Source organism: Sphaeramia orbicularis, chromosome 9 (assembly GCF_902148855.1).
Source record: "Sphaeramia orbicularis chromosome 9, fSphaOr1.1, whole genome shotgun sequence".
Taxonomy (NCBI): Eukaryota; Metazoa; Chordata; class Actinopteri; order Kurtiformes; family Apogonidae; genus Sphaeramia; species Sphaeramia orbicularis.
The window spans coordinates 17,816,574-17,842,268 of NC_043965.1; the positions used below are offsets into that span (position 1 = coordinate 17,816,574).

Here is a 25,695-nt window from a genome sequence, read left to right on the forward strand (position 1 = left end):
GCTGAGCATCTGAATCAGACTGAGAAATTAGCCCGGTTAAATCATGAAGTGTCCTGAAGAGGGTAGTGTTTGTTTTAAGGTGGCACGACCGCTCAAAGCGCGTTCTAAACAGTGGAACCCGTCCCCAGGTGTCCTCTGACTGCAGACACAAGCCCAAAACGAGGCCGGCGTTTGATGATCAACCACACAAAACTGAACAAACTCCATCTTCTACATTTTTCAAACAATAAAGCCCCCCCCCTCTCCCCCTCTTCCTTCACCACCTCCTCCTTTTCTTTGGGCTGTTCGGTGCCTCCTTAACTGAGTGCTGGCACTTCAGAGTGGGGAGTGCAAAGGAGAGGGTCAGAAAGATTGGTGGGTGGGGATATAACCCTTTTGGGAGAGAGAGAAAAAAAGTAAAAAAAAAAAAAAAAAAAAAAATCACGTGTTTGCAGATCAAAGAGGATCCGCTTTGTAGAGGAGGAGGAGGAGGGGGGTGAGAAAGAAAGAGGGAGAGAGAGGGAGGGAGAGAGAGAGAGAGAGAGAGGGAGCGTTTGCAGGCAATGTAATTGACAAGGCTTGCAGTGGTGAAATAAACACGCTTCAGCCCAGGCTCAGCTCTTTTTTTTTTTTTTTTTTTTTTAATTATTGCACAATTGTGACTCTTTTGACGCATCGCTCGCATACCCGCGTGGAGCTGATTTCAATTACCTTTAGCCGATTTTTAATAAATCCGTGTGAAATTATGTCCCGATCGGCGCAGATCCAGCCGGCAAGATGATGATTTTACCAAGGAGAGGCTTAGATCGCGTAGCCGACTCGGTGGTCCTGGTGATCTTGGTGGTCGCCGCTTCTCTTGGTTCCGTTTTCGCCAAGGATACTGCTTTTGTGGAAGTGGTTCTGTTCGAGTCCAGTCCAAATGGAGACTATACAACTTACACGACTGGCTTACAAGGACGGTTCTCCAAAGCAGGAGCCACTATCAGCGCGGAGGGGGAGATCGTTCAAGTACGTGAAACTACCTTTATTTATTTTATTTTTATTGTTATTTTTTTATTTTCTTACCATAGAGTAGGAAGTGTTACTACCCGGGTTACAGTCTGGACAACGGGGTGGGATTTATTTTTATTTCATTTATTTATTTTTACCTAAGATACCCTTTCTAAAACTTTTTCCCAAAGGTCTGGAGGGTTGACAGGAGTTGTATACGGTGTGTGTGTGTGAAGTGTGTGTATGTGCGTATGTGTGTGTGTGTGTGTGCATGGAGGCAGTGTGAGGATGGTACTAAGCTCGCAAGCATATGCGGTCACAAGATGGCTCCTATCTTGTGGAATTCATTCACAGAGAAAACATGCTCTTGCAGGTTATTTAGTACATATCTAAAGCTTGCGAGACGGCTCCTACTTTTTTTTTAATCCCTCGCCCTATAACGCATTGATTTGGGGAACTATTTTCCCTTAACGTTCCAAACCTTCCGCCGCTTTCTGGGAAGTTGGTAAACTTTCACGCAGCATGTTTGGTAGATTCGACATGAAGGCTACAAAGCTACAACAGGCTGTACTCTAGTTTTTTTTTGTTGTTTTTTGCCAGTGTATCTGTTGTAAAGGCCAGTCTCGGTTACACATATCAGTTGTAAGTCGCCAAAAGTTTGTTGTGATAGTAAAATACGTTTGGTTTTATTGACCGTAGCAGCGTGGAAAACCAAGCCACACGTCCCGCCGCCTGTAGCCTGGGTCTAGTAGCCGGAATCACTGCCTCTCAGCTCCAATGCTTTTTACTCCATGCTACTTTTGTAAACATTTAAAGTCTTTAAAATACATGTAAAAGAGTGGAGTTATACTGGCAGGAGCTTCAGTGTTCAGTGTTTTTATTCCCTGAACACCAAACGTGACAAGTGCATTTGTCTGGAGCTGTGTATGCTCTTATATCTGTGAGGAAAAGTCAGTTAAAGTACTGTTTTTGTAAACTGTCAAGTGTTTATTAAATGTTTAACCCATAAAGACCCAGTGCTTCTTTTGTGGCAGGTCCAATATATTATTTTCCTCTATATTTAACCTTTCTTAAGTGATTGGCCACCATATTATCTTCTGTATTTTGTGTTTCTTCAGTGAAAAAGACGTACTTTCCTAAATTTCATTCACTAATCATGTAGATGTTCATAAAAGATCAGATTAAAGTTAAAGGTTATTGTATCAAAAACAGAGAAAACTGATCTATCACTAACTGAACATAAACCCAGCATCTCCATCTACTGTCATTGATCCAACTCCATGGGTTTTACCGGTGAATCAGTGTTGTAGCACTTCAACCTGTCAGTTAAAGTGCTGTTTTTGTAAACTGTCAAGTGTTTATTAAACATTTAACCCATATTGACCAAGAGCTTCTTTTGTGGCAGGTCCAATATATTATTTTCCTCTATATTTAACCTTTCTTAAGTGATTGGCCACCATATTATCTTCTGTATTTTGTGTTTCTTCAGTGAAAAAGACGTACTTTCCTAAATTTCATTCACTAATCATGTAGATGTTCATAAAAGCTCAGATTAAAGTTAAAGGTTATTGTATCAAAAACAGAGAAAACTGATCTATCACTAACTGAACATAAACCCAGCATCTCCATCTACTGTCATTGATCCAACTCCATGGGTTTTACCGGTGAATCAGTGTTGTAGCACTTCAACCTGTCAGTTAAAGTGCTGTTTTTGTAAACTGTCAAGTGTTTATTAAACATTTAACCCATATTGACCAAGAGCTTCTTTTGTGGCAGGTCCAATATATTATTTTCCTCTATATTTAACCTTTCTTAAGTGATTGGCCACCATATTATCTTCTGTATTTTGTGTTTCTTCAGTGAAAAAGATGTACTTTCCTAAATTTTATTCACTAATCATGTAGATGTTCATAAAAGCTCAGATTAAAGTTAAGGGTTATTGTATCAAAAACAGAAAACTGATCTATCACTAACTGAACATAAACCCAGCATCTCCATCTACTGTCATTGATCCAACTCCATGGGTTTTACTGGTGAATCAGTGTTGTAGCACTTCAACCTGTCAGTTAAAGTGCTGTTTTTGTAAACTGTCAAGTGTTTATTAAACATTTAACCCATATTGACCAAGAGCTTCTTTTGTGGCAGGTCCAATATATTATTTTCCTCTATATTTAACCTTTCTTAAGTGATTGGCCACCATATTATCTTCTGTATTTTGTGTTTCTTCAGTGAAAAAGATGTACTTTCCTAAATTTAATTCACTAATCATGTAGATGTTCATAAAAGCTCAGATTAAAGTTAAAGGTTATTGTATCAAAAACAGAGAAAACTGATCTATCACTAACTGAACATAAACCCAGCATCTCTATCCACTGTCATTGATCCAACTCCATGGGTTTTACTGGTGAATCAGTGTTGTAGCACTTCAACCTGTCAGTTAAAGTGCTTTTTTGTAAACTGTCAAGTGCTTATTAAACATTTAACCCATATTGACCAAGAGCTTCTTTTGTGGCAGGCCCAATATATTATTTTCCTCTATATTTAACCTTTCTTAAGTGACTGGCCACCATTTCTTATAATATTATCTTCTGTATTTTGTGTTTCTTCAGTGAAAAAGACGTACTTTCCTAAATTTCATTCACTAATCATGTAGATGTTCGTAAAAGCTCAGATTAAAGTTAAGGGTTATTGTATCAAAAACAGAGAAAACTGATCTATCACTAACTGAACATAAACCCTGCATCTCCATCCACTGTCATTGATCCAACTCCATGTGTTTTACTAGTGAATTAATGTTGTAGATCAGGGGTGTCAAACTCATTTTAGTTCAGGGGCCACATTCACCCCAATAACATCTCAAGTGAGCCAGATCAGTAAAATAATAAGTAACAAAAGTAAAATTAAATGATGTCAGTGTTTCTACATCTATAAAGTTTCCTTAAAAATCTGAATAACATGGACAACTTGAAATGTCTTAAGAAAAACAGGTGCAGTTTTAACAGTATTCTGCCTCTGTTTATCATTTACACGTGTGCATTACAACTTACTTGACAATTACAAAAACACAAAATATTTACTAACAGGCAAAATATTGGTAAAATTGCACTTCTCTTAAAACATTTCAGATAGTTCATATTTATTCAGGTTAGTCACATTTTTTAAAAACGAAAGTTTGTTGATGAAAACATTTTCATGGAATTTCACTTTTTTTTTTTTTTTTTAACCTTAAAACAACAAGAAAATTTGTAGTTGTCATTATTTATAGGTTACTATGATAGTATTTTACTGGATTGACCCACTTGAGATTATATGTGTCTGTGTGGAACCTGAATTAAAATGATTTTGACACCATTGATTGTTAATATCTTAAGTGTAATTTTTGCATTTCACAAATTCGTCCCAAGGGCCGGACTGGACCCTTTGGCAGGCCGGATTTGGCCCCTGGGCCGCATGTTTGACACCTGTGTTGTAGATGATGACAGTGTTTCCACATTCTCTATAGAGCCTCTGAATGTCCAAATGGGTCATATCTGATGACAATAAAAACATGACAAACTGCATTTTACACTAATTATTTACATGTATTGATAGGATTAGTGGATCAACAGGTATTAAACATTAACATCAGTGGATGGTTTTGGTTGCCAGTGGATGTTTGGGTCTTTATGAGTTAATATACTTGAGTGCAGGTTGAGTTAATATGTGCTAAAGCTTTAATGTTGTTAGCGACATTTAATTTTCTGACCTCTTAAAGAGTGATTTAAGTTGGATGAACCAATAGCTGTTCACCTCTGAAATACTGATAGGAAGCCAACTCAGTGTAAATTCAAGATGTAACAGCAAATAAAAGTTTGAAACTTTTAAGCTCAGTTAAAACCAACAGCCATGCTAAAAGTTTTGATGTTGAATACTAAGTTGGTATGAATGTGCAAAGACAAAACTTCATGAGTGAGCATGGTGGTTCATCTTTGTTTCAGTCTTCTGTAAAAGCCACTTGTGGCCTCAGATTGAAGACGCTATTGAGCCCCATGAGATCATTGGTCTGTAGAGGGAGGTCGGGTTCCAGTGCAGACTGTGAAGAGAGTTGCATGGTTGGCTAGCAGGAAATCAACATTAAACCATGTTCAGACTGCTGTGTTGGGTTTGTAAAAGGGGTTGCATTACATAAACCAATAGCATTTCTGCGGTGTGCTACCACATACATCATATCCAGTGGTGTAGAAGAGCAAGTCATTAGGTCATCTGTTTTTCTGTTAATATCCTCCGATACAGACTTGGATTGCATCCCTTAACTCTGTGAAAGTGTGATAGCAGCTTCAGAGGAGCATCTTTTCCAGGGTGCTTTTGTTTTCCTCAAAATGCACACTCTTACTTTGAATGAAAGATGATATTTGGGGATCAAAGAAGGGGATACTCAGCACAAAAATGGCCCTGTTTATATACTGTGATGGCCATTTGGCGCCACTCAGTAACCACATAGAAATGTCGGACCTCAGCTTTACATCGAAAACCACATCTATTTAGGTTTGCTTTCTTTGCTAACATAGCTTCTGACCACTTAGAGGCAGCTTATATTTTGTCAGGCTGTAATGAGGGGCAGTTTGTCCAGCACGGCAAACTGTCTTGAGTTTTTACAGCATATATTCTACTGAAGATTTATGAAAGTTGAAACTGACAATAAATGACAACCATACAACCTGAACAGTATAATTTTGAGCTGGTATCAAATTCCCCACTTGCAAATTCTATACTTGTGAAATAACATTGCAGTAACGTGTTGGGAAATTGCTGTGGTGTTGTAACGGATATAGTGTTACACTAGAATTGGGTTGAACACAAATACTGAGGTTCTTGTGCATTTAGTCGTCCGCGGTGACCTCTGTAACCATCACACTTGTCTACTTTCCTGCATTTGAAGTTCGAGTCTCCATGTGTTGAGTGAATAGAGCACTTGATTTGGTCTGTCTGAGGTTTATGGGGCCTTCCAGGTTTCTGTTCTGCTGTTTGAACAGGGCCCTGAGGGGTTTGCATTACCGTGTGTGTACAGTAGTGGCCAGACCTCAGCAGGTATGGGTTCAAATACAGGGGAAAGATGGGGGGCTGGGGGAGGGGGCTTGGCTTGGCAGTGTTCCTGAGCAAAGACCCTAACATGATCACCACTCTTATACTCACATCTTACTTTTAGCAATTCCCAAAAGCTAACACCCATTCAGCTCTGGCTGAAGAGTGCGAAAAGTGGCACACGCTGTTGGGGCCAAAAATAATAAATTAAGTTAATTTGTTTCTCGCTTTGGCTCTAAGCGGGGGGGAGCATGAAAACTCAGATCCAGCCCCAGTGCCAAACCCCATAGTTCCCAAGCCAGGTCCTGATTGCTCCAAATTGACTCCATAATGGCAAAGTAATCAGTGTCTCGTTAAATCATCCTGTCAAGAAAAGTGTATATCAACAGGTAATTCCCCAAGACAGCTTTAAGAGTGTATTTACAGAGTAAGTGTTTAACACTGGTTCTTGATAACTAAAGTACTGCACATTGTACATCTTGGAAGGTAGTTAATTGAATTCCCTACTTGTCCTGGATTTAAATACTTCCTGATTAGATATTTACAACAAAATGACCCAGTAACATGAAAAGCCAGCGCTACATTGGGCCCAAAGGACTCTGAGTAAATAACGACATTTGAACAACTCAATGCTTGGACCTCATTTTATTCAGCATTGAAGTAATTATGGGCTTGCTACACCTTTTCATGTTCCAGCTTTGGGTTTGAAGCCACTAAGTGGCTCAGTAATGACTCAACAGGTGTAAAGATCGACATGTACCGGTTTCAAAGTGCTCTGCATCTTGATGGACTGATTAGCTCATTTGTTGAGTGGCTTTGCTACACAGGATTGTGTTTTTCACATTCCTATCGTTGTTAACCGTACGCACTAAGCATGATTAGAATGCATTTGATGTGAAGGAAATGCCATCTGCTGCTCATCATTCTCTATTGTCTCCATGAAGCCAAATCGTCTTTCCTGTAGGGAGATGAGCTGTGATGCACTGCATGAACGCACATCTGCCTCTGATTTCCAGGAGGCCTGTGTTGTAAGCATGTGAGTGAGGAGGCGAGGCAGGGACGTGGCAGGGGCACGGAGAGGACCAGATAGAACTTGTAGTGTCGCCGGGCCAGAACCAAAGGGAATAATGTGGCTTTTACCTACTTCCTCTCTGAAGGAACACAGAGCATCCCTCGAATCCCGCATCAGGATCAAGAGCCTATAGTTTCCCAACACCCATGTGCTGTTTCACCTTTGAACTTCAGCACATGATGTGCCAGTAACTACAGCTGGGAGACTTCATGATGTGGTTCTTTGAAAGTGGCAGTTTTTTTCTGACTGGATGCACAGAGAGAAAGTGGTGGTTTTGAGCTAAGACAACGATGAGCTTAAATACTGGAGCTCCTACCTTGGAGCTGGCAGGAGTTGTGTTGCGCTGCATTTAGACTATAATGAGAGCTTTAGTGGTTTAAAGCATCCAGCTCGCTTTCTCACCACAGGCTGGAAACCCCAAGAGGCCATAATGGGCCGGTCCCAGACGGGAGGTGCCAGGGACCGGGCCACTCCCAGCGCCAAAGTAACAGTAGCAGTACACAAATGCTGGTTTAAAAGGTTAAAAGTGCTGCTCCCTACTTTTTTCCATTTATTGGCTTGGCGGTTGCAGCTGTATTTTAAGTGCTATCGTCTCTTAACCGCCACCCTGTTTCACTTTCATGTCCCAGCCAAAGTAATTTGAGGCTGCATTTCTCCACTTTTCGGAATAGAACAGACTAAACTATTTTTCTCTTTCTTAACACCCCCCACATGGACACATACACTCACCCCCCACTTCCATGTTGCTCTTTTTTTGAAGTTGAAATTTGTGCTGTGAACAAGTGATACTGAGTGTCCAGTGTGAAATCTTCCTCATATTGGTTTTGCCAAATTGCTCTTAAAACCACAGGACTAAAATCAAAAAAGATACAACTATTTCCGACTGTGATACAGGAATGGGTGCATATCTAGCTTTTTTTTTTTTACTTGATTATTAAAATTGTTGAAATTCTGCAATCTATGGCTTCAATTCTATGGGTTAATGTGGATAATCATTTGTTGTTTTGAAAGAACTTTGCAGTGAATTCTAGGGAATCATTCTCTGGATCTCTTGTTACTTGCCAAGCTTCTTTTATTTGTCTATTGCAGTATTCCAAACCCAGAGCCACTATTCTCTTCCAGTGTTCCTGCCTCTTTTTATGGTGTATCCTCCTGCCTGCCTATCTCTGTGAGCCTCTCACTCCCACTCATTGCTGAGCTCCACCAGGAACAAGTGCATACTGGTACTGATGGCCCTAGTAGCTGTTAGTTTCCTCTGGGCTGAGAGGCTGTGCCGATCTTTGATGTTCCATTCCAAGAGAGAGATTTGCTGCTTTCTCTCCAGTTTTCAGGTTCTCTCCCAGAGGAACGCTTTTCTACAATGTCGCTCTCCTCTTGATCTGCAATTGATTATGTGTCCCAACTCATTTGTATGAACATCTTGTCTTCTTTACTTTGCATTGATGATAGCTGGTAAAACGCCTGAGGCTACAATTTTTAGTGGTGAGTGAGTGAATATTTCAAATGCACTGTTAGCGAACAGGTAAAAAAGTTGATTTTTCACACTGCCTGTCTTTTATTTTTTGGAGTAGATTTGTATGAAGTCAATTTGTATAAAGATGAAGAGGGTTTCAGAGTGTGTTCTGAATAGCCCCTAGTATGTCTGTCTGCATTTGATGAAACAGTGCTGAAAGGTCCAGTCCATCCCCTCAGCCCACATTTTTATCCACTGACACAGAGGGTCTGCAAAACAAAGGGAAAAGGGTCGAGGGTTATGAAATGACAATGCTCACAGTGGCTCATCCAGGCGGAGGCATGCTTTGTTGTCGGCCAGGAATGTGCTGACGAACCGTCGAAGGCCACAACGCCAACCTCCTCTTTTGTTGTACTTTTTTGCCAATTGACTAGGAAGGTAGCTGCACAGGGAGTCCGTTTCATGCAGATCAGGGTGCTCCATCTGCCTCCTTACCTCTCAATACCTCATGTCCTCACTATTCACATTTGTTTTTATGCAAGGAGAGGTCTTATCACAGATCTGTCCGACTAGGTTAAGTTCAAGAACACAAGGTTCAAAGTGCTTTCTTTTGTGTACATCATTACATAATTATACTGTGAGCCTCATATGTCTAAAAACCTCATTGTGTTACTGTTTACCTGAGCAGTCATTGCTAGCATATTGCCCTACTGATATTTTTGACAAATACTTATGTACTTTCTTTTAGTTTCTCTGGTTATTGTTCAGAGAAGCCATTACTGGTGTTGTGCACATGATCATCCACAGCCCAATGCATCATATAAATGTTGTGTGGTTTCTCCTGACAGACTCTCTGTCATAAGCCATGCCATTTTTCTTTCTTCCCCTTTTTTTGTCTTTTTAATGGATTTCTTACACAATTCTGGCAGGGGTCATTTACAGAGGTGCCAGATGGGGACAAATCAGTTTCAGTTGAGGCTCTGACCCTGACCATGTTCATCTCTGCCCTCATCACCCCATACTGTGGTCGTTTCTTATGGCTGGTTGTTGTGTGTCTGTAGGTCGTTTCTTTAGTAATGAGGTAGATGAGGTCTGTAACACAATGGGGCCAAAGGTATGATGGATTGGGTTTATTTGGTTAGATGAGAACAAGCTGGGTTACCTCTGCTTTCGTTTTTCTTTTGTTTTTTTTTTCTTGTGCAGGTCTCTGAGCTCCTCAGTGAAGATGTATCACTGCATCCTCCCTGTAGTGCCCTAGATTTGAAATGACAAATTGGCTTCCTTTTTATGTCCTCCTCGTATCAGGGGAATACTGAAGATATTTTGGGACACACTTCTCTATGTGTTGATGTATTTGTTTTGAGACTTGAGTTGAATATATATTTATAAAGGTTCAATGTGTAATATTCAGTTAATTTTAGTGGTGAATCACTGATGAGCTACCAACTGGACACCCCCTCATGCTCCCATATGGTGGCTGATGGAGCTGGTATTTTTCTTGTTTCTTTTTAGTGCTTTGTAGGTAAGGGATAATTCTGCTCTGACCTCAAACACAGTAGATGATTGTAAAGCATCTTATTACTTGATACTACTCTCTACAAAATGAAAAAGAGCAAATATGACAGTTTATAGTAAGGTAAAGGAAACACAACTGTTTATTTTCAGGTGATAATATACTGAGAACATTATTCTGAATATCATTTTCCACTTGTGATCCCCCTGAAACCCCCAAAATTTTACTCACCGACCACTGGAGCAGGAATGGTCACGTTTTTTTTTTCAGTAGTAAGACCTTCACCCTGCATTGTGATTCAGCTCCAAGGAAAACTCCTCAAATCCCCTACAATCAGTCAGGTGTGACAGTTTCTTTTTTTAATCTATTTGCACATCATGTCAATAAAAGCTCTGCAGTACAGCCTTGTCCTCTTTTTTCTTTTTTTTTTTTTTTTTTTAAATATAGATAAAGCCTCCTCAATTCTCCCCGTCTTTCCCCTCGACCCCCATTGACAGTCCAGGCCACGCTACCTCCCTCTTCAGGCCCTGGACCCTGAACAGGGAGGGGCCTGCAGGGCTGGGTGAATAGCTGCCGGGAGTCGTGCTGCGGGTGTAAACCACATGAATGTGCCGCCTGAGCAGATAGGATCAGGCGAGGCGGGGAGGCCTGGGAGGCCGCGACGCTCGGCGCAGCTCCACGCGCTAACATCAAAGACAGTGCCGAAGGGGGTGGTGGAGGGGGAGGAGGGATGAAGAGGGAGAGCGAGGGCTGGGCCTAACTCTTCAAAGGCCTCTCTGAGTAATGCCGGCCCTGATATGCAGCACTGCAAAACTGAATGATGATGTAATTGCAGGCCTTCGAGCTAAATCCGCTCCCATACAAATAAAGGTGGAGGTGTTCCCTTGCACAAGCATGCTAAGAAAAATACTTGGTGAAAGGTGTTAGGTCATCTGCAGATGCTTTACTAATGTAAGGATCCTGGTTAGAAAAAAAGTTTTATTTACGTTTGTGATGGGGGACTTGGAACGGGAAACAGTTTTTATCTGATTTCAGATGATAAGTTAATCCAATGGGCGTTTCTAAAGTACACAACAGGTGGAACAGAGTTGACTGTGTTCTTTGTAAAGTTTATACAGGACCTCTCTGTGTGTATGTGTGAGTTAGTGTGTACATGTACTTCACTTGTAATGTGTGTTAAACCATGCATGACCACGGATCCTTTCAAAGTGCCCCCATGATCATCAAGCTGATAACTCATTGACAGCTCTCATGACAGTTGCGAGCCACACAGCAGGAAAGTATCTCCCTTGTTGAGAGCGCATGGCAATAATTCACTGTTGTTGATTCAGTTTGCCAAAGGTTATTTGCATGCCTGTGATTGAAGTTCTCCATTCCTCGCCCTTGTTGTGCGATTGTATATCCCTTTGATGTTAAATTAGCAGTAAACAGCTGCACTTTTATGCATTTGGAGTTCATACTGAGGTCAGCCTTTTAACTTGTACATCCTGGGTCAAACTCGGAAGTCAGGACTGCAGCACAAAGCCTTTGTTGATGTTTTAAAGAGGAGCCCTCCTTGTTTCCTGCTTGCAGACTCCGTATCACAGGACCATCCTGTTAATTGCTGTACTCCAATGAAAGCACACAAATCTAAGCTATCATGTTGAGCTGCATCTAAATAATATTAATCTTCATTTAATCTAATCAAGATCATCATGAATAAAATTAATTATGCTGTTCCAAGCTGTATCAGCGAAAGAAGCAAACAATCATGCCATTTGCAGGTCTACACTGCTGCTTTTATTTAAATCTTGAATCACAACTTCTTGCTCGTTCAAACTCTCTATTCACATTCTTTCTGCAAAACCATCAAATGCTGTGCAAAACTTGATTGGAAACCACAATCTAATGAAAGAAACTGAGGCATTTTGTGTAGATATACTATGCATACTGTTTTGGTTTTTCAATACAGATGGGTCATGAAAGGAAAAGGCTGACAGAAGTAATGTAAATCATGCACTGTGGCCTTCTGTGACCAGACTACCCAACAACTATTGTAGATTTTGGACCAAAATCATATGGCACGTTTCCACTACTTGGTACCGGCTCGACTTGGCCTTTTTGCATTTCCATTACGTAAAAGAACCTGGAATCTGGTACCCTGCAGTGCTTTCTTAGTACTTGCTCAGTCAAGGTTCCAAAACGGGAGCAGAGATACTAAAATGTGACATACAAACACTGCAGACCATTGATGACAACCCACAAAACGACACCGTGGTTGGTCGAGGAGGTTCAGACATTTCTGTCCTTGGTGGCCAATGAGAAGATTCAGCGTGAGCTTGATTAGGCAACATGCGACAAGCGAGTTTATCAGCAACTTTCTGAGCAGACGTCACGGAAGTTACACGCAGTGTCACTATGACATCCAGGTACTCTAAAGTTGGTAGTATCCTGTAATGGAAACGGTTTCCAGGAGTCGTACCTGGTACCAGAGTCGAGCCGGTTCCGTGTAGTGGAAACACTGCAGTAGACATCTTCCAAACACCTTCATCAAAAGCACCAAGTGAAGGAATATCTTGTGTTAGAATTGTTTTCATCATGCTTAGTGTATCCAGTTCTGCTTTCATCCTCCTGGTTCATTGTAGGCCAGAGTGTTGATAAAAAGGTCAGCAGAATCACTCCTGGCCATCTATGTCCATATCTGTGCCGGTGAAATCCATCTGTTCAACTCTTTGCCCATTTATGTTGCTTTCAGAGAAAAAGAATGTATATTTTTTTTATTTTCAGGTCACAAACATTGCAATGAGATGTTAAATCATTGTTTCTTAGCATAGCAAGATGCAGCATATCATCAGTGTCAGTGCTGTTTTTCAGTCTCACCCCCTCTTTTCTATTTATCTACATTCTTCTTTCTGCCCACTTTAAATGCTGCACTTTTCCTTTTTAGCAAAGGCCCAGACGAGAAACTTGACTATCTTTTGCTTGGCAGCCTGTGGGTAGTTTGTCAACACACTTGGCTCACTAATGATAACTTGTCCTTGGACATGTCAAGGAACCTAGTTTCTCACAATGCTGTTTTGAGAAAGAAGGAAAGATCGAAGAGAGAATGACAGAAAAAGATGGGCCAATACAGCCCTTTGCTGTCCCGTCTCCATCCCACAGGCATGTGACAAAGTCAAATTGTCACCCGTGAGGTGACATGCATCCCGCAGGCATTCAGAAGTAAATACATCCCAGGAAAATGTGTCTTCAAGGTTTGGATAGTGGCCTTTGCAGGAGGTTGGAAACATCACTCTATTGCATAAAGCATATTTGAAAAATGTTAATTTTGCTGTTAGTTAATGAAAATCCATCTGAGAAAATAAAAAAAATAAATAAATAAAATGTTGTGCTTCTTAATGGCTGAGTCAGTCCATTTGTTCTATTTGCAGCTCTGTAATTGATCCATTCAGAAAGGCTTTCATATGTATGTTACAATAACAGCTTCACACTCTGCTGCAGTTTGCTATAGCAATGCTTCCAAAGAATTTTACACTATGTAGGTTTGTGTATTACCATTTCTAAAAGTTTAGGACTCGAGTGCTCACCAAATCTTTTTTAACTTGAGGCCATTTCCTACTGGCCACCACATGTAGCATATTTGAGACAGATTTTCTGCAGCACTGCCTCTAGCTAAGCTCATGGGCAGAGGATTTGGTAGGCTACTGATGCATACATTCGTCATAATTATTGTTTTGCAGAAGCTGGAGTTTGAATCGCCCGGGCAACGGGGAAAGCTTCAGAAATCAAATTAGAGTGTGGGATTGAGCTTTAAAGATGTGGAACAGGGCTGCTTGCTGGTTTTTTGGTTATTGCATCTGTATGAAGTCCCATCATTTTGCACTTTACCCCCAACAGTTGGTCTTTGGTTGCTTGTGTATTAAAACCTGGAGTTGGCATGGTGCACTGGTTCTGTTGCGAGTCAAGGTGGCTTGGGAGTGAGGTGAGGAAACCCCCTTGAGATCACATGGTGCTCTTTATACAGACATGAAAACAACCAAAACATGTCACTGCATCTTATTTATAGCTGTGTCATAATGAAGAGCAAATCAGCGAATACGGTGCATTTCTCTGTCATCATTTCTTCTGTCTTTTGTAATTTCTTTCTGTTTTTCTCCTGCTCTCTTTCCCTCTCTTGTCTTCTCTCACTCTGTTAAGCATGGGAGGGAAAGGGGGGAGGGGGGAGGGGGTATAAATGTGAGACCACACATGCTGTGTCAATGTTTGCTGGAATAATTAGAGACAATGTGGGCCAATAACAGGAGGAGTGCAGTAACCTGAACTCACTTTGTTCTGCCCCGGCAGCAACACAAAAGCCATTCACAGATGCACAGATCCACAGAGCTCAGAGCAGGAGCAACTGCACTTTTAGCTGGCAGAGTGCACGGCTTTGAGGATCTACGGGGGGAAATGGATGGGTTTCTATGGGCCGCTTATAGTTTGCTGTTTTATGACCACTTCAAGTGATGCTGATGTCAGTCTCTTGGCCTTTTAAACATTGCCCGTACATCAATGCCACCACCCCTGCAAAACAACCCCTTTCCCCTTCACACCCTCCCCAGTAGAGCAACACATGGCCTTGGCTTAGAGTGCCCTCTTTAACTAGAGGATATCCGGCCGCTCGGTATGCAAAGAGCCTGTGGATTCCTGACGCGAGTGCTAGAGCTGGATTCAGAGGTGACTTTCAGCGTAGCCAGACAACTGTTGGATTAGCAGGACACTTTGCGTTGACTCTGAGCCAATAGGAGGAAGCCTGGCCAGGAGCAGGGCCTACTTGGTCAAATGCAGGCTAATAGATTCTTTTGAGCTACATATATTAAATTACATTTCAGGCATTTTCAGTGCTGCTTTTATCCATCATGATTTACAGTAAGCCCTGCAGAGCTGAGGTTTAATTTGTTCCAAAAGGTTGTGGTTTTCCCTTAAAACGATCACATGATGTAAAAAGGAAACCAAAGAGGACAAGACGTGATTTATTTATCAAATTATTTTACCTTAGTGTACCATTTTTGAGCCTAAATTTTGATTATTTCCAAACAATACGAGGCTGCTGATGTTTCCCTGGCTGCAGAGACTGACCTGCTGCCGTGTCACACCCCTCGTAAGACCAACTGGTTTGTCCCTTTGCAGTGTCCATCTTGAAAGCGGACACCGCTATGGGATGCATACATCCCCTGGAGGTCACTGGTGTCATTGTGGCACCTGTCCCCTCTACTCTCAGCCCGTGTCAGCAGCTCAGATTTATTTACATTCACTCTTGTTTTCCAGAGAACTGAATTGGAAACAGTAGAGGGTCGGCTGTGTCTACTGTAATTTCTGCCCATTTGTCCGCTGACAGTTATTGATCTGTCTTTCTGGTTGGGGGGGGGCAGCCTAAGAAAAGATTACTGCAACCATATCCTTGGCTTTTTAGGGATTTTGTTGGACTTTATCAAACTAGCAGCAGCCAGAATGTCTCCTCTTCCATCTTTGTTTTGCTTTTGCAGAGTAAATTTTGCACAAAAGCTTGTCTAAGCCCACAACAATATGCAGTAGAGTGATGTTGTTTGGATGTTGTACTATGTATTTATTCTGTGTCATATTTATAGGAACTTGTCTGTGAACTTGATTGCAGCTACTTCTTGTTTGTTTTTTGACAAACCACATACATCCCAGATTTCACAAGAGCATACGGTTTTAGAAATATATAGACTTAATGCAGTTTGAGGGTTTTTTCCCCTCTAGGAATAGCTTGTCTTATAACTCTGGCCGTTTGTATTTATTATTGTTCACTTTTGTTTGGTTGAGCATCCTATTTTTTCTTCTTCTTTAGCCTGTGGAAACATAAGAACCCTTTTCTTTTTTTCTATTTGGTGTTCTCTAATTACTGTCAGATTTTGTCTTTGCCTTATTCTCATTTGCCATCTCACCCCTCCTTCTGTCTCAGTCTGTCTTTCTCCTTTTCGCTCCTTTCCACTGGGCTGATGTTCTGTTCTGTTCTGTTCTCCTCATGGCAATGTGTTCCTCATCACAGCTTGTGTTTCCTCTTATCTCCTGTTCTTTTATCAGCGGCCGCCACACATGCCCAAGAGAAGGGAGGTAGGGATGGGGGGTGAAGGAGGGGAGGCTGGGCAGCTGATGCTATCAGCAGGTGGAGACTTCACTACTGAGTTCAGGGGCCCAATGTAGCCAGAGGAGAACCACACCGGAAGGGTCTGACATTGTGAACTCTGAAAGTCAAACTCTGTTATCCATACACTTTTTTTTTACTTTCTTAGTGTCTCTCATTATCACAAACATTTTTCCAACATGATATTTGGACACATAGTGCTTTTCCCTTTCACTGTCTCCGTTAGTCATGCTTATTGATCAAAAAACAAAGCAAAACAGTCTAGGATAAAGATTTCTTAAAGATGGGCATTTCCCACTCTTTAGAGGGAATTTAAATAACTTTAAAACCAAACAACACATGCATGTTTTCCTTACAGTGAATATGTCCCCCAGTTCATCATCATCTGGTTTTCTTACAGAAACAGCTGTTATTGCTTAAAGACATGTAAAAATACCCACTTAATGTACATGATGGAAAGCAAATTTGATTTAGTTTTGTGAATTTGTTAAGAATCAGACAAATGATGTGAGTGCATTCTGTGAGAGTACGCTTGTGAGGTCTGTGCTCCACAAAACTGGCTAATCCATAACATACAAGAAACAGAAGGGTGGAGATGGTGGAGACAGAACAGTGAATAAAACAAAGCACAGGCTCACAAAAGCCTAAAATGATATCGCTGGTGGATATCTGGATGCTTGGGATGCCATGGATGGCTGCTGTACACTTTTGGCTTTGTCTTTACGGGGATGAATAGAGGCTTCTGTGGCGGTGATGACAGGCCTCTCCGGGCTGGGCCCAGGCTGGCTGGCAGACTAGGTACAGGAGGCTCGGATACTTCAGCATAGAGGCAAGGACCCGACAGGGGATGCTGGTTATCCTGGTTCTACCTACAAAAGACACCCTGTTCTCTGTCTTGTTATTGTGACATGCCAGGTACACAGACATGTACACAGGTTCAGTTTAGATCCAGCTAAGCCTCTATCCACCTATCTGTTTGGATGTTTTAACATGGTTGGAGGGCTGGATAGATGACATCAGTTTGCAGATGTAGACCTTTGTGTTTTGTTTTTATGTTGCTCAATTATGTTGTAATTTAGGCGGCTACATGGTTTCACCCAACGGTTGAAAGTGCAGCAGTTTATAAAATCTGGCTTTCATATCTGATATATTACTAAGACTAGTTAATGAGCAAAGTGTTTTTGCAGAGACTTTTTCCGCTCTGAAGAAAAATGCTTGCAAGTACAAAACCATTTTGTATGTAGTTTTGGTTAGAAAATACATCAGGAATAAATGCTGTCAAAATATTGGCAGATTGAATTCAGAAAGCAGCAGCGGTTTTCAAAAACATGTCAGTCACATTCTGAGAGCTGAAAAAGGGGATACTGAAATGAACTGTATGAATTATAGGTACACCTTTTTAAATAGATTTAGTATTATTGGGTTTTAAAATGAAGGTTCGATAATAATATTAATGTTTGTTTATCTGCGTATATGAAATTTATGTTAAAGTCTGTGTTGTGGTACAAGCCCATCATTTTAATCTAATGACTGTCTGAGTTGGCAAATTCCATGATGACAGCCTGTATGCTGGTTTCTATGTGAGGACTATGGTCAGTTTTTCACAAAAACCTGATGGCTGCTCCCAGGATCTCTAATGCTAATAATGGGTAATACTAGCTACCCTTAGTTTCGAAATGGAGTCTGTTAATGTTAAACATATGCTACTATTAGATGTCGAACCTTTAAACACATTATGTAATTTTTATTTGGTTAGGGATAATATTGCTGATAAAATTTGAGATTTTCTTTCTGAATTGGATCATTGTTGGCAACAGGTGATATAATGTGAGTACACAAGTTAACAAACTATGTAACATATTCCTAGTTCTATATATGATGACTCTGGATTCCAGAGAGCTAGCTGATTTATGGCAGAGTTTGTTATTTCTAAGTTGCAGACTGTGTTGTCATGCTCACCTAATCCAGTACAGTAGGGCATTTGAGCATAGGACCTGTTATTGCTGTCACAAGAGGTTTCATCATTCGTTCATCCTGCCCTAATAGAACGCCACACAGCTGGCCAAGACAAACGTGGGGTAAATGCAGCGTTCACTGGACTGTGTGACTCACACTCTAACATGCTAACAGCATGCCCTAGGGACTCTAATGGCTGAAACTAGCTGTGGGCTTTCCATGTCTTTTTGAATTATTAACAAACCAAGGAGAGGCTGTCCAAGGAAAAGATGGGGCTTCCACACGCAATACATGAAGAGGTGGAACTCTCTCAGACCCTTCACATGCCCTCCCAGTTTATCCTGATCGGCCCTCTTTAGGATTCACAGAGCCTCTTTGATCCGTTTGCTGTCCTCCCAGCTGCAAGGCCAGAGGATGCAAGGAGCCCTTTGGTCTCCCATTTCAAGTCACACATTCTTTCCTTAAGGACCCAGAGGTCCTGGCCCTTAGATGCAATGGAATTTCATATGCAAAAATAGGCTAGACTTGCCAGGGTATTCGACTGGCCGCTTGTCCTCTTAGTATTCACCATCCTTGGATCCTCAGACTAAAGCATTCATATTTAAGGTGTCATGGTGAGTTGTATGGTAATTTTGGACAAAATGGCCACAAATGGATGTTTCCTGACCAGCTATCTTCCTCTGTCCTTTTAATATTTTCATCACAGGGATTATGACTTACGAAAGGGCTGATTGAAAAGACAAAGTCTTTCTTGTTGGTTGTGTTGGTATTTGGTAAAGACATTTCGAAGCTCACAGAGACTGCCCTAGCAGACTAGGTTTTAAAAATAAATCACATAATCACACTGCAGTACAGATCAGCTGAAAGCCATGTGTTTTTTTATATTAAGCTATCGGAGAGATTTTACTATATTCGAAATTTTCATGGCTCATATTTATTGTCATACAATTTGCCAAATCTGCAAATTCCTGTTTACCCAATGTTTGGCTTCCAGAGAAAGCGCAGCTTGGCATAAATGACATCCATTCTAATTTACTGTAACTTTGCATGGATTTGCCAGCTTGTTTTTCATCTCTAGAGGCAGTATTTGCCATGGCTGTCCCTTTTCAGAAAATAGCTTGCAACCTGCAATCCTCTTAGATGGGGAGCCAAATGCCCCAGAGGTTACAGCCTGCTAAGTGGTTCCTTGTTTCTAATAAAAAACAAATCAAATAACATGGATCCCTAGGGGTTTATAACACTAGAGTCATGAACTCTTGGGCAGATAAATCTCTTCCAAATATTCCCATACAAAGGCATGGATGTGGGAGGACCTTGTTGGCTTTGATTGTATAATTTATAAGCCACAATGTGCTGAGGAGAATAGAGGAGGGACGGGAGAATGAGCTCTGACCACTCAGCGATGGAACAGCCCTCTCGACTGTGAAATGACCCGATCTTTAGAAGTTGGCCATTACCTTTTCAAAGCAGCCTGGTGACACCGATGGCAGGAAGTGCTTGTGTATGTAAAGCAGGTTTGATGTTTAACTCTTCAGGGACGGCCATCCCCAGGGTCTGCTTATTCCCATCCGCTGGCCCCCAAACCCACAGCTCTCTCTCCTGCCTGGTCAGCTTCTGCCTCTGGCAGTGTGACCAGTGAGAACCGGAGGAACAATACTGCATTTGTACACTGCTCTGCACTTGGCCTGCTGCTAAACAAATGTTCGGAGGAATTCTGGTGGCTGGCCTTGCCCCTGGGCTCAGGCTGATCCCACAGTGACTTCATAAACACTCACTGGGGCGATCAAAAGAACAAATCAGCCTTTATAGGGAGCTATATGGTAATGGAATTATTTCCACACCAATTAAAGTTTACTTTTCTCTGCCTTTGCCCTCATGTCGACTATTTATTTTGCTCCTATGGCAGAAAAGGAAGTGTTCTTTGCCCAGGGCACAAACATGCATTTTAGAGGAGGTGTGGGCTTTGTAAGGGGTGGGGGTAGTGAAACCATGACAGTCTACTCTATGCCATTTACTCTGCCTGTAATTACCAGTGATGTTGTGGTAATATTTACAGGGTTGTTTACCCTGTCCGTGGTTGGGGTATGTCATTCTACACGTTTTTATTTTACATAGAGTTTTCTCAGAAGTGGCTGTTCAAAGTCTTGTAAATTCCAGAAATCAAAAGCTCTTAAGTGGAGAATCTATAACGTAACCCCTCCCACAGTGGAATGTATGAAATCTACAGCCCTTGTCCTCAGGCAGTGGTGTGGGTTGACATGATGGGAGATGAGAGGGATTGAATGGCCATTTGACATGGATCCACACCCAGACCTTCGGTCCGTGTGGCCCTGAGGTGACTGGTAAAACAATACTGAGGGAAGATAATTTTGGTCATTATGTCTCTCTTTTTGGGGGAAAAGATGACTTTGCAGGTAAAGCTTTGGATGATATTTCTGTTGACAATCCTTCAACCCATTTTCTAACCACCTCAGCCAGGCCTCAACTTGGCCCAGTACCTTGCTGCTTTTTATCTCCACCCACTGATGGGGCAGCCATTGAAGCAACTTCAGTGCCACCCCCACCCTTCCCCAACCTTTCTCTCTATCTCTTTACCGCGCGCCTGCACAATAGCCTCGCTCGGCAGAGTTCCAAGAACAGTGTTTGTCTGATCACCACCACAGCCCCACCCCCCTTTTATTGGTGTGTGTGTGTGTGAGCCCACTGTTTTTCAAGCAAGCACAAGGAGGTGTAAATGGAACATTATGGTAACTTACACTGCAAAGAAAAGTGCACTGATGAATTCAAGTTGAGTTGGAGCTTCTTTAATGATAATTAGAGAAAGACTTGTAAAATGTGGGAGATAATACAAGTTTCTTTGATGGAAAGTCAAAGCTTTATTAGAACATCCATGGAACAATTAAAAATAGTGTTTTACACACACAATCATCTGTTTCGGAGATAATTTTACATATGGTTTTAGTGAATATTTGGTGAAAAATGTTGGTACTACATTTATATCTGAAGTGAGGAATAGTTATATTTTCTGTTAATTTGCGCTGATTGTCTTTTTCTCTGTGGCAGTGTGGGTGAGTCTCATAATTGTATCTGCAGTAATAGAGAGATTAAAAAAACCTGTTTTTAATCAAAAGCCAATGGCCATAAAATAAGCATATAATAGCCTATAATTTTTGGCTTTATGTTGCAGAACATTGAGGTGTCATTAAAAGATGACTGAAAAGGAAATTTACAGTAAAAAACAAAACAAAATACCCCAGTGTCTTTACATCTTGTTTTCCACATTCACACACAGACTTTTATGCACCTTTTCAGATCTCCTCAGCTTGTATATCATAAACCCAGCTGCTCTGCCAGGGCAGGGCTTATTCCATTTTCTTTTGTCCATTTCACTGACCTCCAAGCGCACTAGGAGTGCACCTCTGCAAGGTCTGGCCCGTCGCCGGACGCTTGATGTGGACATTGTTGAAGCAGCGGGTCCCCCTCACCCGGGCAACCGGGCCATTTTGAGCCCTTACCCCTCACTGTTTGCCCAGCCACTCTTTCCTCCTCGTCCCCACTCTTCTTCTTTTTCCCTCTTGCCATGGGACTGGAAGAAAGCTTGAGAGACAGCATGTTGTTTTGTGCTCACTGCTTGGTTGTGCTGCTGGTGGCCGGCTTCCTGTGGTGCACCAAAGCTCCCATTCACTTTTTTCTCCCTTTTTCTTTGACCTCCTCCAGGGAACGGACCCCTGTTTGATCACATTAGGGGAGAAAGAGAGAGATCAGTGGTGCTTTTGACATTCCCAGTAGCTTTTGACAGTCTATGTGCTGCTGATCAGTTTGCCCGGTACCAGCATGGGGCTTCTTTTGAATTTCTCCTTTTTTCTTTGATTTTCTTTAGGCCAGCCATTGTGAAGCCTTTTGATTAGTATGTGTGGGTAGAGCTTAGGACCACTGCATCATTTCTTATTTCACACTCTTCTCTTCATTCTGTGTTCCTTTTATTTGAGGAGAGCTTGAGCTGGCTTTTTTTTTTTTTAAAAATGTCAACATCTGCAGTCATATCTGTTTAAAAAAAAGAAGGAAAAAAAACATGCTATCATCTGAAAGAGGGCCACAGCATGCGGATGTGCCACTTTGACAGCCTCTTTGTGCTGATCAAAGCTAAGACAGCCTGATATTTTGGCCAGTGGAAAAAAGGGAAAAATATGCCCATACAGCACAGTTGGTGAGAACTGTTGAAGTTGTTTCCTCAAAAGCTGAGTCACTGCGTGGGTGTTTACACTTACTAATTTCTCACTTTAATATTTTACTTCTCTCATTTTCTTATCACTACTTTGTGATAGCATGAGTCTATTCCTTTTGATCACCAAAGTTTGTGCACATTATAGAAGTGTTATGTGGTTTGGGATATGTCCACTCTGCATTCATTGGAGGGTGTTCTTACAAAGAGGCAGAATTTGCAAACGGCTTAACGAAGGCCTCTGGAATCTTGTTTTATATTTGCCAAAATGCCTGACCACAATTAACCAACCACAACCATTCTGAATGTCAATTTAGGTCATTTTCTACCCTCACAAAAACCCTGGACTTAGAGTCCATGAAGCAGAAAAAAGCTGATGTAATAGGTTTAAGAAAATCTCCAAGGGGAGTCCAACCTCACCCACACCCCCCATGCTAGCATCCCCCCCACTCCACATCCATCCCTCTCTGTCCATAATCCCACCTGTCAAACCCCTCTGAAGCCATCCCAATATGGCAGCTTTGATCCCCCAAATACTGCAGGTTGAAAAGTTTTAAAGGAAGTGCTTTTAGATAACAGTTTTAGATTTTTAAGAAAAGAGGGTTTATGATTCAGTGATTTAGTGTTTGGGATGGGGGAAGGGGAGCAGGAGATGAAGGCAATGGGACAAGAGAGAAAAAGAAAGAGGGGAGGGGGGAGGTGAAGAAAAGAAATCCCAGCCTTGGCACACACACACACAGACTCTCTGTGCAGCGCAAAGCACAAAAGAAACCTGTAACGCCTCCAGATTCCTTCTAGTCGAGTATCAAAGACATGCTTTGCTTTAGAACAAGAGACTACTGGCTAAGATCGGACTGAGGGAGCCAGTGAGCCCAGCACTGGCTCGGTTGGGTGCTGCGAGTTAATCTCTCAGATAGGATTTTTCCTTCCTTCTTCTCCTCCTCCTTCTCTCTCTCTCTCTCTCTCTCTCTCTCTCCCCCCCTCTCTCTTTCTCATTCCCTCTTTGGGGATATCAATATTGCTGTATAGCTGTGAAAAGAGGGACTTGTCTAACCTGATCACTGGTCAGTCTAAGTGCAGAAAGAAGCTCTGCAAACACACAGAGAGGAGCACTGCTTTTTTTAGTTCTGAGGTAGGATGAACCTGCCTACTGGTTCATCCTCTCTGGATTCTCCTTGGAGTATTTGGTTCTCAAAGATGAAATGAAGGCTGAAAATGAAAAAGCATAGTTAGTTATGGTTGAAAGTTTGTGCTGACATTAGTTAGTTTGATGAACATAGGGTGTAAATCCTAAAACTCGTCTCTCTAGACTTTTTTTTATTTACTATTATTTTTACTCAGAGCCTTTTATTCGTTGCGTTCCCTACTATTTCAGGGGTAATGTTCTAGGTGCCTAGATCCTTAACAATAGCCTTTATCTTTGTTTTGCTTTGTATGTGGACAGTTTTCTTTGTTTTTTCCAGTTACTATCTTCATGCTCGCTCTCAAGTTCTAAATTTCTTCTGCTTCTCTACCACAGTAACAGAGGTTTGTAGCTAGCTACCATTAGCTTGGAAATGGAGTTGGCTATTGTCAACAAATGGCCAGCTTCCAGTGCAACACAGATACCATTACAAACTTCACATAGCTAAAGGACCATCTATATTTTAGACATCGAGTCTTTAATTTTAGCCTAAAAAGTTGTCACAAAAAAGTCAACACTTTCAAAATTATCATGACCAACAATTCAAAGCTCAGATATTCAGTGAACAATTATAAAAAGCATTGAAAGTCAATTTTAATGTGGTGTCACCTGGACATCCTCTACACACATCCCACCAGGTGTCATTGGTAAATTAGAGCTGAGTGATGATCCTCTGTATTCAATCTATGTAGCTGCCATTAATTTCTCCTCAGTTCATATTTAAGGCTTTGTTTATCCACATTCTCATTTCCTCTGGAATATCATTAGCTCCTTGGAGGGGCCTTGAGCTCCTGGATCGAGCATTCCTCCTTTTTCTCCCCTCCAGGTTGTCGTGAAAGGTGATCATGTAGCCATTCACAGAAACAAGAGAGCTGGCGAAAGAAAGAGAGGGGCGGGTGTAAAAAGCACACACATAAGTGAGCCAAGAAAAGACTTTGTAAAGTGTCAGAGGCTCATTCTACATTTCCCAGCTATTACGTGGAAAATCAATCTCTCAATCCCCACCACCACCCCACCACCCCCTGCTACTTATTCCACCATGTTTCCTTTAGAGGTCGGTACATTTGCAACAACTCATAAGGTTAATTGCTGGTGACGCTAAACTTATTCCACGTGTGGTTAAGTGGTGACCCCACTCTTCATCTCTTTCTCCCAAGTGCAGCATGACCTTAGCCGTCCGAGCCGGAAGTGATGTAGGTGGCGGTGTAGTTGGAGCCCCAGTAAGTGTTTCCTAAAGAAAACAAGACTGAGGCGGCGGAAACCTGAAACCTGCGCTAATGCTGGCTGCCTCTCCACCTTACCTCCCTCCCTCCCTAAGCCCCGTGGCCAGGGGGGAAAGCCAAGGTAAAGAGGGAGCAGCTCTTACTGTATGAAAACCACAGTCTGTGTACACATTCATTTAAGTGTGTGAACATGTGCATGTACTGTAAGTCCTGCTCACATTCCTTGGACTCCCACTGGCAAAGAGCTATGGTTCTCAGCAAACACAGTGTGAAGTTTAGGGCCAGTGTTGAAGTTATCTTAGCCTATAGCGGAGCCTTGACAGACACTGGCATGCTTGGCCAAAACGGCTTGTTTGTGCAGTTGCTGTGTGGAAGGTCATTCACGACATTAGGTGTGTGTGAGGACAAAATGAACCTGACCTTTGCAGAAAGCCCTGTCTGTCTTCCCTCTGAGGAGTGGCTGGATTACAGCACTCATCTCCTGCTGTAACTGACACACACACACACATACATACATACACCGGACTGTCACACTGCGGTTTTCCACTTTGATTATGCCGGGGGGCTACTGTCTATATCTGGAAAGGGGCTTTGGTCATTTGAAGTGTTTGCCATTCCCTTAATCTGTTATAAAGCACCAGGGTTTACGTGTTGTTGCTTTTGATTACAGGCCAACAGCTTTCCTCGAACACATATTATTTCCTCAGGGTAAAATTCCACAAACTGCAAATCCAAATATTGAATGCCTCTTCACAAAATTCTGTTGCCCAAATGAGATAAACCATAGATTGGATGTATAGACAGATGCCATTATGGCTTTTCACCCTGCTGTATGAAATTGTCTGGCCGTGTTGCTCATGGGGTTCAGTGTGGAGGCAGAATATGGCCTTGTTTGATGGATTTATTTATGTATCAA

At 41.8% G+C, this 25,695-nt stretch overlaps 1 protein-coding gene across 2 annotated transcripts in view; it reads left to right on the forward strand.

Annotated features, from left to right (window-relative positions):
* The first annotated feature begins 513 nt into the window (after positions 1-513).
* The window catches only part of znrf3 (zinc and ring finger 3), a 78,292-nt gene continuing 53,110 nt past the window's right edge, over positions 514-25,695 (forward strand). For both annotated transcript variants that reach the window (XM_030143756.1, XM_030143757.1), the window contains exon 1: positions 514-987. In XM_030143756.1, the coding sequence (XP_029999616.1) occupies positions 757-987 (231 nt within the window). In that variant the 5' untranslated portion in view covers positions 514-756. The remainder of the gene's footprint in view (positions 988-25,695) is intronic.